Source organism: Eublepharis macularius, chromosome 15, assembly GCF_028583425.1.
Source record: "Eublepharis macularius isolate TG4126 chromosome 15, MPM_Emac_v1.0, whole genome shotgun sequence".
NCBI classification, from domain to species: Eukaryota; Metazoa; Chordata; class Lepidosauria; order Squamata; family Eublepharidae; genus Eublepharis; species Eublepharis macularius.
Window position 1 is genome coordinate 55680843 of NC_072804.1, and position 21211 is coordinate 55702053.

Below are 21211 nucleotides of genomic sequence, written 5' to 3' on the forward strand. Positions count from 1 at the left end.
CAAGGCGAATAGTTCATGCCTCTGATCAGAGTGTCCAGGAGTTAGTGACAGCAGGACATTGGGAAGGTCTTTCATTCATAGGGTCACCATAAGCAACTTGATGACACATGACACACACACGCACACAAGAGCCACGGGGAGACACACTCTCACAGCAGGGCCCACTCACCACAGGGGCGGCCCCTGAGATGGCACTAGCTTCCAGAGGCTCAGCATCAGTAGAGTGCCACAGGGGAAATACAGGGATGAGAGAACAAGGAATGGTGCACATACGCTCCCCATCTAGGAAAGAAGAAAACAAATCTGGGTAGCATTTGAAGTGTGAAAGCTTAAGCCCAAGACCAAATTCTGTATATAAGGTATCTAAGAACCCAACAACTGCAACTGTGAAAAGGAAAAAGCTCAACAATCTTAGTAAAATGTGGATCAACTAAGAACAGAACCACAAGTGACAAAAGGCACAGATTGGACACTTGTCAGCTTCCCTCAAGTTTTCATGGGAAATGTAGGCAGCTTGGTGGAATGTTGGACAAGTGACAGTTGAAAAGTCCATTGGACAGCAGTCAGAGATCGAAGCTGCGAGACCAGGATGCCTACATTTCCCATCAAAACTTGAGGGGAGCTGACAAGTGTCCAATCTGTGCCTTTTGTCACTTGTGGTTCTGCTCTAAGACTGAAAAGGCAAAGGAAAGCTCTTCTTCAACTAGTAAGATGAAAGGGGGCAGGCAGTTGCCCTGGAAAGGATCAAAAACCAACCATCAACTATACTGCAGCCTAGTTGTCATACATTTGTCAGTCTGTTGGTGGCTGTTGGGTTCCTAACCATACAGTACAGTGCAACTGGCTTTTCGCACATGTGCATTGTATGGAGTTCTACCTCTCTCAAACTCACAGTTCTGGCTATACTGCCATCACACTCTGTAGGCAATAGCAGACAGTTAAATCAGCCCCAGCTCTCATAAATCAGTCATAACCTGTTTTTTTTTAAACTCTACAATTTGGTATTCATCGACCTTCACAACGTTAATGGCTGCCGATCTGTGTGGATCATGATCCTTTCTTATGTGTCCAGGGTAATGCAGATTGCAGTTTTGAGGTCAGGAAGGAATTTTCCTCCAAGCCAGATTGGCCAGGTATCCTGGATGTGTTTTGCCTTTCTCTGAGCATAGAGCAAGGGTCTATGGGGGAGTAGGGGGGAGCTGTAGACTCTTTGCATTGTGCAGGGGGTTAGACTAGATGAGCCTTGGGGTCCCTTCCGGTTCTCTGTTTCTATGACTGCCATAGTTGAACGCTATGAGGCTGTCTACTGAACACAGCTGATGCAAAATCCGTGGCATTCCTAGGAGAAACTAGCATTTGGACCCTGCAATGAAGAGGCAGACGGATCTTTAAAACTAATGAGATATAGTTCCTACAGTTTATTGCCTGCAAGCAATCTCTCTGCCATGCTCTGACCCCTGGAAACTTTTGGACATTCTTTAAAGGTCTTAATTTTAAACATGAAAAGGAATAATATTTAGCATTCCTGTAGCTTTCTCACTGTTTAAAATGGTTTATGTATCTTATCACACTTACAACATCCCTCTAAGGCAGGCTGGTATTATCCCCATGACAGCTTGATGGTATGTCAATATTTTAAGGCAAAGGATAAAAAAAGCTGTGAGATTCTGTATTTTCCTGCTGGCTGGCAAGCACAGTTCAGATCAGTTGTTTTTGCATTTCACCACTGATTAATTCGTGGGAGTCTCACACCCCCTGGCTTCAAATTCAGTCTGCTCTCATCAACCCCACTGCATCAGTCCGAGGTTGCCCAGTACCGAATGCCACTGCATGTCACCTAAAATGCTCTCCTATGTTAAGTATGATTGCAAGCGCGCCAGTGATCAAATGCAGGGGATCTCTGGGGTGTGACTCATGTGTCCATCATGAAGGATCCTTGGGTCACCTCGGACGTCTCCTGCTTTTCTGTTGGTCCCTTGAAATATCCTTTCCTCCCAAACTTGGCCCTGGACATAATTTTTGCAAACAGGGCACTGAGGCTGGGTGGAGGCGTGGGGGGCAGCTTGCCCAAGCCCTTCTGTTAAGTTCATGCACAAAAAGGATGAACTTAACTGTTCCATCTGCCATCCCAGTAGCCACCTCCCTCCCAGAGGGCAAGTCAGTTCAGATTTCTTTTTGCCACTGATTAACTCATGACAGGTTCTTGCAATGCGGCCGCTGATAAGCAGCGGCAGAAAGTTGAGCCTCACCCTGTAAGAAGCAAGCAGAGAGGGGCCGAGAGCCAGGTCCTGGCAGGCCGAGTACTGAGAGTCTGAAAAGAAGGCTTAGTTTGCATGCCAAGGGCCAAAAGGCCAGATTTGCAGAAGAGGCAACCAAACAAAGATGCTTGTGGCAACTGAAGAACTCGCAGCTTTGTGATGGGGCCAGCGTTGGTGAGTCAGCATTCCGTGTCCCAAGACCGTGTGTGTTCTTGTGGCTGCAGCAGACCAACTCGGCAACTCCTTTGGAAAATGTGTTTCAGGAACAGCCTGTGTTTTAAGTGAAAGGACGGTTGCCCCAGCACGATCCCGAGGAGCCCCTTCACACGAGCATCTTCATTGTTCATGTGACAGATCCGTGGGAGAAAGGGCCGCCACAGGTGTCCATTGACACTGAGAGAGTCTTTCCATCACTCCGTGGCTGCTCAGTGGCAACTCTCTTCCTGTGGATCCAGCTCACACCTTTGGCTGAGACTCCTCAAGTTCTGATCAGTCCAGTGGAAGGAAGTGCGCTGGCGCATGGCCACACACGCCCTGACCTGGAGATCTCATCCGATCTCGGAAGCTAAGCAGGGTCAGCCGTGGTTAAAAAGTGGATGGGAGACTCTTCCAAAGAAGACCAGGGTGGCAGTGGCAGACCACCTCAGTTACTCTCTTGCCTTGAAAACCCCAGCAAGGGTTGCCATCAGCCAGCTCTGACCTGCCAGCCCTTTCCACCACCATAGGCACTAGAACGAAATGTGCCCCAAAACTCTGCAGGCCATCACAGCAGCAAAGAAGCCCAGGGAGGGAGGGAGGGAGGGAGGGAGGGGTCGGGACACGTGCTAATCCCAAGAATCCTGACCTGACTTTTTGGGACTGAATCCAGAGTCCAGACCCATAACTCAAGAGGAGAAGGCTCCAACCCAGTTTGCCGATCTTCTCTTCTGAATGCAACTGAGCATTTGAGGTTGGCTTCCTAATCTGTTTTTATGTGCCCTGAATTTTTTGACGTGGGAAATACTAGCAAAGCTGATGGAATTCAAGCGCTCCTTTTAAAACTGGCCCATGCACAAGTCTAAATTCTGGTGACTGGCCATGCAGGAACTGTGCATCCCATTCGAACAGTCAGCTTCAGATTTCTCTAAGGTCCATAGGTAACTCTTGGTCCACCTGGCTCTCACCTCGTGCTATCCATGAGGATATTCTTTGCGTGCTTGGCATGCGTGTGCCCTGGGGCTGACACGATTACGTCACTCCTGGAAGTGATGTCACTGCGCTGGCTGCTCGAGCAGTCCCGTGCTCTGCATGGGGCTGATTTGGCCCGTTTGGGGCCCAAATCAGCCCCAAACACAGTGCGGGAATGCTCCCACGGCCAGCGTGGCGACGTCGCTTCTGTTGGGAGTGCGCACACAGGGCACATTCCTGAGGTGCCTCCCACAGCCGGTGCAACGACATCATTTTCGGAAATGACGTCGCCATTATTGCATATTGAGATTAACAGCTCTTTATTATAATAAAGTGGACTGGAAGCAGACAGACTCAAGAAGACTCAGGCTCAACAGTAACCAATTTATACTTGTAGAAACCACATCCACTTGTACAACAACCAATACAATGTAAGTAGCTAGAATCCTTCGTTTGCATGAACTATATACAAGAATCTACTTTTGAGCACAGCAATTGGACTACAAAGCAACAGTTCTGATTGGCCGTGCCGTAGGGTTGCCAGCTCCAAGTTGGGAAATTCCTGGAGATCTGGGCGGAGAAACCTGGAGAAAGTGGGGTTTGTGGAGGGAAAGGACCTTGGCATGGCATAATTCCATAGCGTTCACCCCCATAAGTAGCCATTTTCTCCAGGTGAACTGAACTCTGTGGCCTGGAGACCAGTTGTAATTCCAGGAGATCTCCAGCCACTACCTGGAGGCTGGTAACCCTACCGTGCCGGCAGCCAAACACCAATAGCTTTGTAGGCCTCAGGAGCCTTCGTTCTACTCAGGGGCCATTTCATAGAAAAAGAGCTGGAGGAACTTATTAGCATAACATTAGCATATGCCACGCCCCCTGACAGCACCAGAAGTGTCATTAGCATAACTGATTTGCATATGCCACACCCCCTGGCATCACCTATCCTGGCTGTTTTGGGCCCAATCCTGACCATTCAGGACTGAAATTGGGCCCAAAATGGCAAAAAGGGGCTGCAAATGGCCGGAAAGAGGCCCAAAATGGTCAGGATCAGGCCGCTGCTGAGCGGGAGAGTGATCCACCACCAGTCAGAGGCCTGATCTGAGCCGTTTTGGCCCCCAATCCAGGCCGAAACAGGCCCCAAATGCCCGAGAGTCAGGTGGGCGGGGCCAGCTGACATGTGACCTCTTTGGGGAACTTCTGGAACTGCGTTCCTGCGCCTTCCCCCTCAAAATGAGCCCTGGGCCGTTTCCACGCGGTCTATAAATAGCGCGATACTCACGGAAGGCTGCTGGCTTCCTCGCACGATTTTTAACACCATCTGACTACAAAACGCCATAAATCACCGTTTGTGGCGTTTTGTAAACAGATGGCGTCAAAAATCGCACGAGGAAGCCGGCAGCCTTCTGTGAGTCTCCCGCTACTTATAGACAGTGTGGAAACGGCCCAGGTTCTACTCAAGCAACACACAACAGCCGTGCCTGTTGGAAGCGCGCGGGGTGTGCGTTCCTGAGGTGCCTGCGAGGCAGTCGATGGACGAGGGGGCAAATCCCTGGGAGTTTGCCTTCCACCGGCAGGCACCTGGGAACCCTAAGTCCCCTAGCGGGAGTTAAAGAGTTGAGGTATTCCTTATAAGAAAAAAAAGGTGCAAAGAGTTGAGATATTCCTTATAAGGGAAAAAAGCGCAATTTTCCCCGAGAAATTGGTGATGGAGAATGCCGTCATGTCGAGGGCCTGAAACTGCAGGGAGAAGCGCTCTCACCTCAGAAGCACCCCTTTCTATGAACACTCTCTATTCATATTTTAGATATAAGAATTTCTTATACTAATTACTGGAAGGGAGGATTGTGTTTATATTAATTGGCTGTTAATTTGTATTTTTATTATTGTTGGGCTATTTGAAATGGAGGTTATGTGTATATTTTCCCTGAGAAATTGGAGGGCCTGAAACTGCAGGGAGAAACGCTCTCACCTCAGAAGCACTCCTTTCTAGGAATATCCTATATCAATATTTTAGAAACTTCAGTAAAGAACAGAAGACATCCCAATGCAGAGCACAGCTACAAGTTGGTGCATCTTCAAGGGACTAACCACCCGGGTCTGCTCGAATACAACACGCCTGAATTGTTACGTAATTGTTGTTGTATATGCTTTATTATTGTTCCCAATAAGATGTCTTTTCAAGTGGGTTCATTTGTTATTTTCATAAATGCAAGTGTCACAAGGTGGGATCACACTTTCATAGATGTGAACCCTCTCTTTGTTCTTTAAATAAAAATAAAACTATGATCTATTTGTCTGATATTGCTCCTTGAATTAAATAGGTTACAAACATATTTTGGCGCCCGAACAGAGACAGTGCCACCTTGTGATCGTAGCATTTATATATTTTACTATTCGGGTCAAGCCACTTGCAGTATTATCTCAGCTAAACTGTACAATTGGGATCCAGATCGCTCTGTTCGGCTAAGTGGAGTATTGTCAACTGGGTCTGATACAGATCTGGAATGTTCCTTAAGTAACTACAGTACTAAAAGAGTGCCTGGTGCCAAAGTAGGAATAGTATTGTGTGAGTCTGAAGAGAAATTCTCTGCCCAGTTATTGGCAAAAGCCTGTAATACCTGTAAATTAGAAAATCAGTAGGTAGTGTCTATTAAATGAATGAAAACCAGCCCTCAAGTCATGACTTATGGCGACCCCTAGTGGGGTTTTCATGGCAAGACACTAACAGAGATAGTTTGCCATTGCCTGCCTCTGCAGCCCTGGTCTTCCTTGGAGGCCTCCCATCCAATTACTAACCAAGGCTGACCCTGCTTAACTTCCAAGATCAGATAAGATCAGGCTCTCCTGGGCTATCCAGGTCAAATGAAATCCTTCCCTAAAGTCACAATTGACTTATGGCAACCCCTGGCAGGGTTTTCATGACAAGAGACTAGGAGCGGAACTACAAGTGACAAAAGGCACAGGTTGGACACTTGTCAGCTTCCCTCAAGTTTTGATGGGAAATGTAGGCAGCTTGGTGGAATGTTGGACAAGTGACAGTTGAAAAGTCCATTGGACAGCAGTCGGAGAGCCCAGCTGCAAGACTAGGATGCCTACATTTCCCATCAAAACTTGAGGGAAGCTGACAAGTGTCCAACCTGTGCCTTTTGTCACTTGTAGTTCCGCTCTAGCAGAGGTGGTTTGCCATTGCCTGCCTCTGCGATCCTGGTCTTTGTTGGAGGTTTCCCATCCGATTACTAACCAAGGCTGACCCTGCTTAGCTTCTGAGATCTGATGAGATCAGGCTCACCTGGGCTATCCAGGGCAGTATCTATTAAGAGAATCTTAAAGCATAGTCTGCTCTTAGCCTGACCTAACTTGCAGAGTTGTTGTGAAGATAAAATGTTGAAGGGAGAACTGCGTTCACCACCCTGACCTCCTGGAAGATGGGCTAAAGATGTCCCACAAGGAAAGTCAAGGTTCACAAGATCATTTCCCACAAAAAACAAAGCTCGACCAGCTAACCTTCAAAATCCTGTCTCATCCCTCAGTCATCAACAGCAGTCAATGCTCAATTCCAATGGTCAAATGTAAGTTATAAGGAGCCAACTGGGATCTACGAGTGAGTCAGGAGTAAGCCTGCAGTGAACCGGCTTTTGCCCCTGCCTTGATCTTCCAGAAGCAGCCTGTGGGCTTCTGTGCTTTGCTTCAGCATCCAGGCGGCATTGGTGTCCCGTTCCCCCGCAAGCGGTTCAAGCCAGGATCTCCTGGCTGCAGGGCCTCTGCCTTCATCCCTTAGTCTGGTTCAGTTGCTAGCCTGCCCCACCCCTGGGACTCAATGCAGGCTGCAATTAAAAAAAACAAAAGATCTAGAACATCGCTTTAGAACTTAACAAATCCAGTTCAAACAAAAGTTTTCTCATTTTGTGAGAACCAAAGGCCTGATCTGGGCAGCGTGGGTGATGTGCTGCCACCCACTTCCATTCCCTTCTCATGGCTGCTGGAAACATCCCGTCTAGGATGACATGTGACAGGCTGCTGTTGTGCCCAGAGTGGCAGATGCCAAAGTGGCACACAAAGGGCACAGATGAACTCTGAGTGGGGTAGAATCAGGAGGGCAGCTGAAGCGGCTCACCTGTAGGGGGATTGTGAGGGAAGCAGGAAAAAATGGGAGAGTAAGGAGGGGAAATCTTTCAGGGTTGGGGCTTCTCTTCCAGATCTGTCTACCTGAACTTATTGTCGAATTGAAAAAAAGGGGTCAGTTTTACAACCAGATGGGAGTGCTTCAACGTATCAGCTGAACTGAAAAATAAAATTGAAGAGTCTCTTGACGTGCTCTGTGAGTTGGACGGTACCAACAGGCAGAAGGAGAATTCTCACGGCCCACAAAGCCACAGCACAAATTGTCCATGAGACCAGCGGGTCCCTTTTTCACAGTTTAGCTAGTTGGAAGCACATCCAGCAATTGAAAGTCTGCTAGAAACATGGCTTCTCTTCGCCATCCCTCAGAGCTCAGTGCTGAGCTTTTGGCTTCCGAGAAAGAGAGTTGGAAGGACAGAGCCAGGAGTCTGGATGCAAGAGCTGTCCAAATGAAGCAGTCCTCGGAAGGGCCCAGAAAGCCCGCTTTGATCAAGTCCTGGCCGCTGCTCTACTTCAGTGCCAGATTTGAGCGAGGTGATTAATTTAAAAATACAGCATGACCCCCTCCCCACCAGTTACCTTCTAAGAAGCATGGACAATCAATACGGCTAAGATACACCTTAGGCATCATCCTGATCAGCAAGAGCACGCGTCCTTGTTCTCTGGACTGAACATTGACCATACTGATTAACTAGGAAGGTGTCTATTAAATTTGGCATGAGTTTACGAGATTAAGCACACAACATATTTGCCTATTGCGTAATACAGAAGGCGGTGCCAAACTGATGCCTGAATAAATACTTCGAACCCGGCAAAATGAGCCAGGCCACCACATAGGGGAAAGGAGGAGGAGAACGAGAGCAACTTCCAGCATGGAGCTGGCTAGCGCAGTCACTCTCTTGCTGGCCGTCTACCTTTCCTGCCTTGTCTTCATATCAGCCAGGAGGAAAAAGTCGTCCCACGGGAGGCTGCCCCCGGGCCCCACTCCCCTGCCCCTGGTAGGGAATTTCCTGCAGATCACGGCATCGGAAACCTGCAAGTCTCTCCTCAAGGTGAGTCTTGGAGAACCTCGGAATGGGACGCAAGAGCTTTGCCGGCTTAATTCAGCTTGGAGGAAATCACCAGGATTTGTGACAGGATCTGGCTGCCCATTTCCGCTCACCCTGTCCTCTGCCTGCTTTCCCCATCCCTTCTTGTCCATTCCTTTGCAGGCAACTCCAACATCCTGCCTATCTCTACCTTCCTCTGATTGCCTCCGTATCCCTCCAGCCAGAGGGCTGTCGCTTTCCCTTTGGCCCTCCTCTCTTGTGTCTCTTCTTCTGTTTTGTGTCTCTCGGGATGGAACAGGTCCCACGATTCTCTCTTCCTGGAACAATTTCACTTGGCTTAGGCCTCATACGCAAGCTTTCCAGCTTGGCCTTCTGGGAACCCCAAATGCTCGCTTATTCCTGTCCTGGTGTAAATTGGTCAAACGGCGGGTTTTTTAGATCTGCTGAATGTTCGTATGGCCAGCTTTACAGACTGGCTGGTGGAAAGTAAAAAGGAGATTGTAAAATGCCTGCCAAGTGGCGGCTGCAGCAGAAAGAACCCACCCGTTGTAAGGACCATTGAGGTTTTGTGCATCCAAGGAAGTGGTATCTGTGCCATGAAAGCTTCTGCTTCAATAAATCTGTTTGTTTCAGGTGAGTAGCTGTGCTGTCCGTAGTAGAAGAGCAAGATTTGGGTCCAGTAACTCCCTAATGACCCACCAGATTTCCAGGCTATGAGCTTGCGAGAGTCAGAGCTCCCTTTGTCTGAGATAAGTTTGAACACTCAATCTCTTTCTGGCATTTTGAGTATTCAGACTTGTCTCAGACAAAGGGAGCTCTGACTCTCGCAAGCTCATCGCCTGGAAATCTAGTTGGGAGTTACTGGACCCAAATCTTGCTCTTCTACTACGGACAACACAGCTACTCACCTGAAACAAACGGATTGGAGAGGCAGGGTATAAATCCTCTCCGTAAACAGATGCTGGATGTGATTACTGTTCATTTCACTTCCAAATACTCTGACAAAGATTTTGTTTTACAACAGTTCCTTTTAAGATACTACCCTTTAGAAAATATTATCAGGGAAATCCGGCATTTGGTTTGGTTTCCTAGCAAACCCTTTCTCTCTTTTGCAGTTTGTTTCCTTTCCTCCTTCTCTGTCCTCAGATTATGATTTCATTCAAATGAGCAATTAATCGACCCTACCACACCCCTGTATTTGTTTCTGTCTGAAATCCCCTCTTTATTGTTACTGTCCTTTGAGGGCCTGTCCTGAGAAGACTGGGCCTTGGGGAAAGAGTTAAATGATATCTCCCTGTCAGAGTCAAGATCTGTGTTTCTTTGGTGACAAAGCTCTCATATGTCAACATAGAGAGTTTTTCAGAAATTCTGCTGATATTTTTGTAGGTATATTGCTGTTTTCTTTTCCCTTGAGGGAAGAAAAGCAGCCAAGGCAGCAAGTGTGCGTGTGTGTAATTTTGAACAGGGAAGGGGCTAGGTGGGGCAAAGTGTTAGTTCCCTTCACCCCTCATTACTGCTCTTATCAAATTAAGATCCACACATACGTCCCAAGCTGCATTAAAGAAAAAAATCTTGAGATCCACCTCCAGAGATTTCCTGCGCCTAACCTGATTGGCCCAGGTCTCGTTGCTCTTTAGATTCTCAACGGTGACTTTTCAAAGAACAAAATCACAGCATTTCTGCCTCAACAACAAATTATTGTGTAAGTCGATCTATCAAAGCTGCCAGCCTCTCTTGGGAGAGCATCAGTACCACCAACACTCCCTGTTTGTGTTGGCAGGATCAAAATTGCCACTGCTAGAAGGGAAAGTTACTCTCACTTCCATATAATTTGCACAGCACTTGATGCAAAAACCGGGCCTTTTAATGCCAGGGCTCAGCCCTGGAATGCAAGTCCCAAGGGCCTCTGATCACAAATCTCAGTTTCAGGATAAGGAGTAGGGCTGCCAAGTCACAGAGCGATGAGGTGACCTGTTGGGCCTACTTGTGGTACAGAAGGTAAACATCTGAGAAGGGAACAATGTGCTTCAGTGGGTCAGACCAAAGGTCCACTTTGATAAGCAGCTCGTCTCCAACAATTACCAGCTGGATAACCCTGAGAAGCTCTCAAGGAGCCAAGAAGGGTAAGACGCAGAAATCCAGAGGAGTTTGCTGTGTTAGTCGGTAGTAGCAAAATAGTAGAGAGTCCAGTAGCACTTTTAAGACAAACCAACTTTATTGTACCGTAAGTTTTCGAGAGCTGCAGCTCTCTTCATCAGATGCAACTTTATTGTAACATAAGCTTTCGAGAACCACAGCTCTCTTTGTCAGATGGCATCTGACGATGGCATCTGACAAAGAGATCCGTGGCTCTTGAAAGCTTACGCTACAATAAAGTTGGTTAGTCTTAAAAGTGCTACTGGACTCTCTACTAAGATGCAGAAACACTCCCTCGGGTCCTTCTTCCCAGCACCTGGTAACTTGGCTCTGAGCATGGAGGCTCCAGTTTGCTGTCATCATGGCTAATAGCTACTGATTGGCCAGCCCTCCTCCCTTCTCCTAAAGGTGTTGATGGCATGTGTTATGTGCCATCAAGTCACCTCCACTCTATGTTGACCCTCTGAGTGGAAAACCTCCAAAATGTCCTCTCATTAACAGCCTTGCTCAGATCCTGCAAACTGGAGGACGTGGCTTCTTTGGTTGAGTCCAGCCATCTCATTTTGGGTCTTTCTCTTGTCCTATTGCCTTCAGCTTTTCCTAGCATTATTGACTTTTCCAAAGTTTTGTATTCTCATGATGTGACCAAAGTACAATCACCTCAGTTTTGTCACTTTAGCTTCTAGGAAGAGTTCAGGCTTGATTTGATCTAGAACCCACGTATTGGTCTTTTGGGGGGTGGCCATTGCAATTTACAACCATGGAAACAAATTGTGTGTATTTGGTTAGCAATGTAAGAAGAAAAAGAGTAGCAGGATACAGAAATGGGTTTTGGTTTTTTTAAAATCTCTGTTCTTGTTTCTTATGCAGCTACGTGAAAAATATGGCCCAGTGTTCACTGTCTATTTTGGAACTCGCCCGGTGGTGGTTTTGTGTGGGCACGATGCTGTTAAGGAGGCCCTGGTAGACAAGGCGGAGGAATTCAGCGGAAGGAAGACCATGCCTACTGTGGAAAGGAACTTCCATGAACACGGTGAGGTGCCCGTCTTGGCCTCTCTCCGAGGGCACTTTGGGTTTTTTCTGATTGCCATTAACACCGGGATCCTGTTTCCCTAGGGGTGGTGTTTGCCAATGGAGAGCGCTGGAAGCAGCTGCGACGGTTCTCCCTCACCATCTTGAGGAATTTCGGGATGGGGAAGAAAAGTATCGAGCAGAGGATCCAGGAGGAAGCTCAGTTCCTGCTTGAGGAATTCCGGAAGACCGATGGTGAGGGTCTCTGCTTCCCACTTGCCTCGAAAGCCCCTTGTTGGGATCGCCATAAGTGGGCTGTGACTTGATGGCACGTGCATACAGGCCAGGGTGCTGTTAGCTGTGCCGCATGGGGTGGGGAGTTCTAGGGGAAACAGATGCCTGGATTGGTTCCCTTTGGAGAAGAGAACAGTGAGAGAACAGTATCTTTGCCGTACTTGCATTATTCAAAATGATACAGGTGGAGCTCAGGTGGAGGCACAGAGGCCCTCTTGTAGGGTGGCAAATCCGCCACCCCCCCATCAGATCTCCAGGGAGAGGGGGTGAGCCAGTGAATATGTGCATGCTGTCTCTCTCACACACACACACATCCTCAGGTGATTCTGTCAACTTGCAACAAAGCCTGTCTACTTGTCTGTCTCCCAGCATCTTTTCACACTTGGGTCGTTGCCTACTTTTTTGCAGGATTGTGCCTTTCACAGCAGCTGCCTCTTCAGGCATCGGCTTTATACCTAGGGGTAAAAAGCTTCATTTGCGGCTCCTTTCAGCAGATCCAACTGCTGTTAAGGTGTGATAGAAGCCAAGTAGACAAGTGTGTTTGTTTCCTTGGCAGCCTTCCCTGTTTCACAGGCCTTCTTCTGCTCTCCTCACTTCTAGCTAGGCAAGAAGCTCACCTCTTCCAGCCCTGATGGGTGTCCAAACAAAACCATTTCCTGACTTTCAAGGCCGATGCAGGGACGTCTCTCCTCCTTCAGACACATTCCCCTTCCTTTGGTCATGGGCAGGGCTTTTTTTCAGCTGGAACATGGTGGAACGGAGTTCCGGAACCTCTTGAAAATGGTCACATGGCCGGTGGCCACGCCCCCTGATCTCAGCGGCGTGGAGGGCAATCTAAACTCCCCTTTGTCTGGAGATCAGGGGGCGGAGCCACCGGCCATGTGACCATTCTCGCCGAGGGCGATTTAAACTTTTAAAAACTCCCCCCTTGTTCCAGCTGAACCAAAGTGATGTCATTGTGCGGTCCTGAGTTCCACCAGTGACTTCCACCACCTCTTTTCCCAGGAAAAAAGCCCTGGTCACGGGGATAGACTGAAAGGCCAGGAATATTGGACTGAACAATCCACTGATCCTAAGCTCTTTACAGTATGAAATGGTCCTATTGTTAGAGGAATTTACTCCATTTTGGATAGGTGACTGCTATAGATCTATGTAGAGAGAAGGAAGGACATGTCCTCAGAGGAGGCATTGGGGTGGGTGTGGACTTGACAATTATTCTGAACTTCCAAGACTGGTCTCACATGACAACTCTTCCTTCTGTCTCTCTGGCCTTGTCCTCTTCCAGAGAAGCCTTTTGAGCCCACCTACTTCTTGAGCCGCGCAGTCTCCAACGTCATCTGCTCCATCGTCTTTGGCGACCGCTTTGACTACAAAGACAAGGAGTTCCAGGCCATGATGGAGATTATGAACAACAGCTTCCGGGAGATGAGCACGGCCTGGGCCCAGGTAGCCCCCCCACAAGAAACAGCTGCCAATGGTAGAAGCTGCCAATGGTGGGGGGCAGAATGCTAAAAAGACTCACATGATTTCCTGGTGGCTTTTCATGCCTCTCAAATATAAGTGCCTGAGATGTAATCTCTGCTGAGCACCCACCCCTGCTGCAGGAATTGCTCATCACCTGCTCCTTGGCCCCTTTTTCTCTTCCTGCAGTTCTACGACATCTATGCCAGCTTCCTGAAGTACTTCCCTGGCCCCCACACCAAAGTCTACGATCTCCTGGAAGACATGAGGCGCTTCATTGCCAAGAGAGTGGAGAAGAACCGCAAAACTTTAGACCTCAACTCCCCCCGGGACTTCATCGACTGCTTCCTCATCCAGATGGAAAAGGTATCCTGCTGCGGGCACGTGGAAGGGGGCTGCCCAGCTGACCACTCAGGGCTTGGCAGAGACAGGAGATCCCAGGCTGGCCAAGGGGCCGGCTGCACACTCAGTAGCTTTAACAGGTGGCTGTTGCAGCTTTTACAAAATATTTGGCATTCAGTGCTTGCAAAAGATGTGCCAAGGAAGCAAAACACAGCACCTCCTTTTTTAAAAACAGCTTAAAAAATCAAGACTGGGGATTTGTTATCAGACATGAAAATGTTTCCGGCCACTTTTGGTAACTTGGGCTTCGTAGAAAGCCTTTTAGCAGCAACGCAAATCATTTTTGCAAACAACCCATTATCAGGAGAGCAAGATTTTCATTGAGAACCTAGTTTGCTCTTTGTGCACACACGTACACACACACACACACACACACACACAGACTCTTCTCCTTTCATTCTATCTGATTAAGATTCCCGTGAATCTTAAAAGCTTGCCTGTGCTCTCAGCAAAGATAAGCAGGCCCAGCTTAAGATAACATCACTTTATTTCAACCCATCACTTTATCTCATCTCCTGGCCCCCATGTGGACAACAAATTTAGCACAACAGAACTAGACACAAAGGTGACCCCCCCCTCCAGGCCCTGCACATCTGGAAGGATTGGACACACACACACACACACACCCGTATGCAGGCACAAGACCCTCTCACTGGAGAAAAAAACGGCAAAATAATTCAGTCTGTGCATGTGCCTAGCAGAGGCCTGCCAGGTGCTGAGGCCCTTCCAAGAGCTCAGAGGCCAGGTGGGTCGCCTTAGCAGCCTCGTCACGGGAGGGGAAGCATCTCCTGGCTGCCACAGGGCCTGAGAGGACAGGGCAGGGGGGATTCTCCCCAGCAATGGCTTGTAGCTGTAGGCCAACCACTTATTTTACCTGTTTTGCACCCCTACAACAACGGGAAGGGAATCAGGCCCCTAAGACAGGGATCCAGTTCTCCTGCCTCATGTTTCCCCTCCAAATATAACTCACTTTCCCACCCCCACCGCGAACGGCAAGAAGCCAGCGAATGTCCTCATGATCTCTTGTTTCTGTTTCCCTTCAGGAAAAGACCAACCCCTCCAGCGAATTCAATGTCAAGAATCTGGAGCTCACCACCCTCAACCTGTTCTTTGCTGGGACAGAGACAGTCAGCTCCACCCTGAGATACGGGTTCCTCCTCCTGATGAAATACCCCCAGGTGCAAGGTACAGAGAGGGGAGCCTTGGGGGTATCGGGACACACCCTGGGCCGAGGAGCGACTGCCCTGAGGAGGGTATCTGAGGGGCTTCGCTCTGCGTATGTCTGTGCAGTAGTGCAAGACCTTTTGCCTCTTTCCAGTTTAGAAAGGGGGCACGTTTTTTAAAAGAGCCCCAGATAAACTGAGGCCAGGCTTCTCCAAAAGGATCGCTGCTTTTGGATCAGATCAGAGGACCAACTAGTCCAACATCCGGTTTCCAGCAGTGGCCAATGAAATGCCCCTGGGAAGCCCAGGAAAGGCAAAAGCCAGCACCTGGCATCCAGAGATACGCTGCCTCTGCACATGGAGGTGCTACTAAGCTATGCGGGCATGTGCATGTGTCAGAGTGTGCCCGTCAGTGAGAGAGATTCATTGCCATTATCCTGGGGGGTGGGTGGGGGGTGTCTTTTATGTTTCGATCACATTCTCTTCTAGCCTGAGTTTGTTTTTTCTCCTGCCCTCCTTCCCAGGATCTCAGGCAGATTACGTGCTGCTCCCCTCTGTTTCACCCTCACAACAACCCTGTGAGGTAGGTTAGGCTAAGAAGGAGTTAGTGGCCAAGGCTGCTCAAGGCGCCTCCTGACTGAATGAGGATTTCTCCATGGTTGGTTTTAGAAAGCATGTGAACTGCATCATCTGACAAAGCAAGATAACTGCCTTGGTTTAGGGGTGCTCCGCAAAATGCAATTTTAAAATTGACATCTCCATGGCGTTTTTGTGCATTGCTTCACCCTCTTTCCTGGATGATGCATGTTAAGGAACTGTTGAGGAAGCTAAATCAATAAACAATATGTTTCACAGCAAAGATGCATGAGGAAATAGACCGGGTGATCGGCCGTGACCGGGCCCCAAACATCGAAGACCGGAACCAGATGCCCTACGTGGATGCCGTCATCCACGAAGTGCAACGCGTGAGCGACCTCATTCCCATGAATGTGCCACACATGGTCACCCGCGACACCGAGTTCAGAGGCTACGTCATCCCGAAGGTAAGTCCAGGTGATGTAGAAGAGCAGACGGACAGGAGGTTTCGTGAGACAAGTTGTTGTTAACAACAATATATTCTTGGCATCTGACTTTGCACTCTGCAGCCAGCAGATCTTTGTACAGATTAAACTTTGGAATTTAGTCAGCAGATTGGTAGAATGAAAGCGTTTGAAAGAAATCAATGAAATGCTGGCCTTAGGCTGCTGTGCTGGCTATCGATATAGAAAAAAGGACCAGCTGCCCACAAGGAGTTCAGAGTTCTGATCAAGAGTGCTGGGTTCAGGTGTGGTGGATGGAAGGGGGGAAGGGTGTGGGTCTCTCTCCTGCCTCACCTGCCAATTCCTGGCCCTCAACCAAGCTGGCCTCACCAGATTCTTGGCTCTCTGCTCTGCTGTGGGGCCTGGTGAGGGCAGCTCCTCCCTTGCTGAGAAGCCCCCGTTTTTCTGTAGGCCCAACCGCAGCTGCCAGAGGTGGAACTCCTTCCCCTTCCAAAGGCAGAGTTCACCTTCCTCCTCCCACCCTATGTGGCCCCAGCAGCCCCGGAACACATCTGAAACTGGCCCTCTGGCCATTTCTGCAGGCCAACTGATGCAGTTGCACGGCACCCCTGACAAGTCATGTGATGGGCCGCCCTGGGGGGTTGGCAACCTCTGTGGCTGTATCTTAACTACTGTAGAAAGAAAGGAACACACAGCTGGAAGTGGGAGGAAGAAGGGGGATGAGGAGGTAGGGTTGCCAGGTGCCCAGTTTTGAACCAGACAGTCTGGTATTTTCATTGTCTGTCCGGAAAATAAATTGAGAAAATACCAAACATATACCCAGTATTTTATCAGTTTAGTAAGCCATTCACCCGTTTCCTCAGTGGCACCTGGCTCTTCCATTCCTCTGCCCGTGACCCCTCCCTTTCCTGCCTGCTCCTTCCTGGGACTGGCAGTTGGCCGGTCCGTTGCCCTGCGGTGGGGACGGAGGGGACAGACTGTGCTTCCCAGGGTGCAGGCACTCGGTCGCCCTTCCGGTGGCTTGTTTGTTGTTTCTGTGAAGGATTATTTTATATATCTATTTTCAAATGCTTGGTTGTCATCTGTTATTGATTAACAAAGTAAAATATATAATGTAGAATGTCATCAATAAGTTTCCGATAGCATGTGGACATGTGAGGGAGCTGATAAAATTTTAGCAAGTGTATCCAGTATTTTCTGATAACCCGAGGAGGAAGAGGCCATCTGCTGAGGGATAGAGTTAAGGCTGCCAGCTCCAAGTTGGGAAATTCCTGGAGATCTGGGGGCTGAAACCTGGAGAAACCTGGAAAAAGTGGGGTTTGGGGAGGAAAGGACCTTGGCATGGCATAATTTATTTTATTTACTTATTTTATTTATGTCATTCATAGTCCGCCTTTCTCACTGAGACTCAAGGTGGATTACACAGTATGAGATTAGTGCAATCTGTATCAAGTACATTTCAATACAGTATCAAGGACATTTCATAAACAATACCATAGAGTAAATAGATACAAGTTTAAAAGACATAGTATTAGCAAGAATCCAGTACAGAATAGAAAAAATACTGAAGCAGAACATAATCAATTCTAGGACTAACATTAGACAACATGGAGCACTGGTGGTACATAGGAGTACATATTTAAAGCAGCAGATAATATGTAAGGCAATATAGTAATGAAGTCTATGGTCCCTAACTCATTAGCGAAGCATCTTCCCTACAACACAGCCCTTCCATTTGAGTAAAAAGCCTTTTTGAATAATTCGGTTTTGCATTGTTTACAAAAAGCCAGGAAAGTGGGGGCTCTTCTGACTTGCCCAGGCAGGTCATTCCATAGAGTCCACCCCCTCCCCCAAAGTAGCCATTTTCTCCAGGTGAACTGACCTCTGTGGCCCGGAGACCAGTTGCAATTCCGGGAGATCTCCAGCCACTACCTGGAGGCTGGCAACCTTAGATAGAGTGGGCATGTGGCTCATCTGGTCTTGGTTGCTTTGACACTGAGGGGGTGACAGTCTGGCTTTAGAAATTCTCTCTTGCCCAGGGAACAGAAATCTACCCACTGCTCACCACCGTCTTGAACGACCCCACAAAATTTAAAAATCCAGGATCCTTCAACCCAGAAAATTTCCTGGATGAGAATGGACGCTTCAAGAAGAGCGATGCCTTCGTGCCCTTCTCCTCAGGTAAACCACGTGCCCTCTTGCAAACGAGGGGGAATCACATTCGGGGCAGGAGGGGAGTAACATGCTTGTGAACGGAGGTCTTGCTCAGGTAAGGAGACTTCCACGTTTGTCAGGACTCGCATTCTTCTCCGACCCTTCTTTACACCGCAGCCTTTAGTTTTTAACATTTACAGGCCTATTTTCCGGCACTAAGGTGTCCAAAGAAAAACATCCAACAACATATAAAACCAACTCCAACTCCAGCTCAGAGGTTTGGCTTGGTCCTGCGCTGCCCGGGGTATGTTTGCAGTCGAAGTGGGCCTTAGACCAAGGGGTGGCGCGTGGGACGTGGGTCTTTGGGGCCTCTGCCCCCCACCACTTCACCGGCTTTTCAACACCTTGTTTTTGAACGGCTTGTTGCCCGTTTCATGCCTCTGAAGCACACTCTGGATACACCATAAATGAGCACTGTGTCAATGGGGTTGTGGCATTATTTGTATTGTTTTCAGTTTTGTTCTGGCCCCTTTTGGAGGTTTTGTGTCCATGCTCTGACATGCACACCACTTTGTTGAATGGGCTCTGATGTTGGAAATTTCCCAGCAAAACCAACCAGACATACCCTCAACACTCAGGCCAGCAAGAATGAAGTGTTTGTCATCTTCATCTCAGTTGTAAAAGGGATGTTTGTGTAGAAATGCGCTGTGCTCTTCTCTGCTGATAAACACTCTCCCTTGGTTCTCTTCCCTCTCTCTTGTTGCAGGGAAGCGGATCTGCCTTGGTGAGGCCTTGGCCCGCATGGAGCTTTTCCTATTCTTCACCACCATCCTTCAGAGCTACCAGCTGAAGACTGTTGTGCCCCCCGCGGACATTGACACAACTCCCCTGGAGAGCGGACTTGCCAACATTGCCCCCATGTACCAGATGTCCATGATCCCACGCTGAGCAGAGGTCAAGCCCAGAGGGGTTTTTCCCAGATAAGACTCTCATCAGCTGCACCAGCAAGACTTCCAGAGCATGGGGAGAGAGGGTTGTGACAGGGGCTTTTTTTAAAAAATATATATATTATTGTATGAACATTAGCAATTTATATAATACAATTAATAAACAAGCAGTTATGGATTACATATAAACAAGATAACAAAATAACAGGATAAAAAGATTACCAGTTCTTACATATCAGCTGCTTACATAATAACGTCATTTATGATATCATTTTTTATTTCATTTTATTTTGCTGAGAGAGGAGTTTGAACCTTTAGAACGCTTGGAATTGCATTAGGTTAGGGTTGAAATTATTAAATATTTTTTTAAAAGGGAACAATTTTCCCAGGAAGTTTGTGCTGTTTGGAAATTGCTCTGTTTGGTAGATTTTGTCTGCTATAAAGTGGTCCCAGACTTGTGTATACCAGTTTTCAGTTGTTGGCGTGTTTTTTGTTTTCCATAAAGTTGCTATAGCACTTTTTGCTGCCACAAGTAAATTTGCTATGAGTTCTCTTTTACAAAGGGGCTTTTAAAAATTGCAACTACACTTCATCTCATGCACTCAGATTAGCACTTGTTCCCAAGCATGGAGCAAGCACCCCCCCCCCAAGCAGGGGGGCACAGGCAGGAAACAGGGATCAAACCTTGCTTAGCAGTTCCTGTGTCCCAACCAATAACAGCAGTACTGGGGGGATCTCCTTCCCTCTTTGAATTTTATCTGCTTGCCAAAAAAAATGGAGCGTCTTCTAAACTTTGAGGTGACCTTGATATCATCTTCTTTGAAAGCCATGCATTTACTTCTGGTTTGTGACTATCAAACAATGGGCCCTCCATCACAATGCTATCAGTTCTCCTCGCAAGCACTGCTCATTAGCCAATGTAGTAACGGGTGACTCACTCCACTGGTCAGCCACAGCTGACGCACCCAAAAGGCCCACCTGGCAGGTGGTGCGACTCAGCCCTTACTTGGCACTTCCTAATGCTGTGCCCACCAAGGAAGAGATGAGAAGAGGGTGCCGCATCTACGTTTTCTCAATCAGCAATAATGATGATTCCCAAAGGCAGGGTGGAGCCTCTCCACCTCTAAGCCCCTACCAGTCTGTGAACTGTGAGAAGCAACGCTACCTTAGTTCTGCCGCAAGTCCACATGGCAGCCTCTTTATTCTAGTTCCCATTTTGCCAGAAATATCTCAACAATCCCCTCCCCGCTGGCCGTACAATAGACATAATCAGGGCTTTTTTTTCTGGGGAAAGTGGTGGTGGAACTCAGTGGGTTGCCAGCACAGGGGGCAACTCATGGCGGGTTCATCATTGGAATCTGTAGACCTTCATTTAAAATGGACTCAAGTAATTGTATCGGCTGTGAATTATGCAATAAAAGCTTGCACCTTGCTGAAGTCATCGCTTGAGCACCAAGGAGGAAGGGCCATCGTCTCTAAGAGCACACATTTGCCTGGTGCGTTCACCCAAATGTGATTTATAGATACGGTCGGCGTCCTTTGCTGGGACTTCAGTAGCCTCGTCTTAGGCAGAAATTCCATAGGGTAAGATGGCCCCATTGCTGCTATTCCAAGCTGCCGGATTTTGTGCTTCTTGGAGAGGTATAAAAACACCAGAGTCCATGCTAGAAAGAAAGGAAGGAATGGCGTTTGACTTTTAGCCAAGAAATACACATAGGAAGTCTGGGTTCTTCTGGAAGGCGGGTACAAAAACTAGTTGCAAAGTGCCAACAAAATCCTTGCTAGAAGTTTCCACAGTGACTTTATATGCACCTGTGTAAGTCTGGGTGTGCAGATGTGGAGAGGGGGCAGCCATGAGCCCAAGAAACAGCAGTCCAAATTCAGGGCCCTACCCACAATGCTTTGGGGGCCCTTTCTTCCATGTGCCCCCCCCCCAAACCCCAGGGGTATTGTAGTTGCCTGCCTTCTTTCGGCAAGCCAAATAGATGAGCCAAAGCAAAGGCTGCCTGA

At 48.2% G+C, this 21211-nt stretch overlaps 1 protein-coding gene across 1 annotated transcript; it reads left to right on the forward strand.

Moving 5' to 3' along the window:
- The first annotated feature begins 8372 nt into the window (after nt 1–8372).
- Nucleotides 8373–19670, forward strand: LOC129343054 (cytochrome P450 2G1-like). The gene is made up of 9 exons (XM_054999014.1): nt 8373–8596; nt 11600–11762; nt 11846–11995; nt 13320–13480; nt 13685–13861; nt 14941–15082; nt 15916–16103; nt 18140–18281; nt 19021–19670. Exons 1-9 carry the CDS (start codon nt 8417–8419, stop codon nt 19200–19202), a joined length of 1485 nt encoding a protein of 494 aa, XP_054854989.1. The 5' UTR covers nt 8373–8416; the 3' UTR covers nt 19203–19670.
- The last annotated feature ends 1541 nt before the right edge of the window (nt 19671–21211 follow it).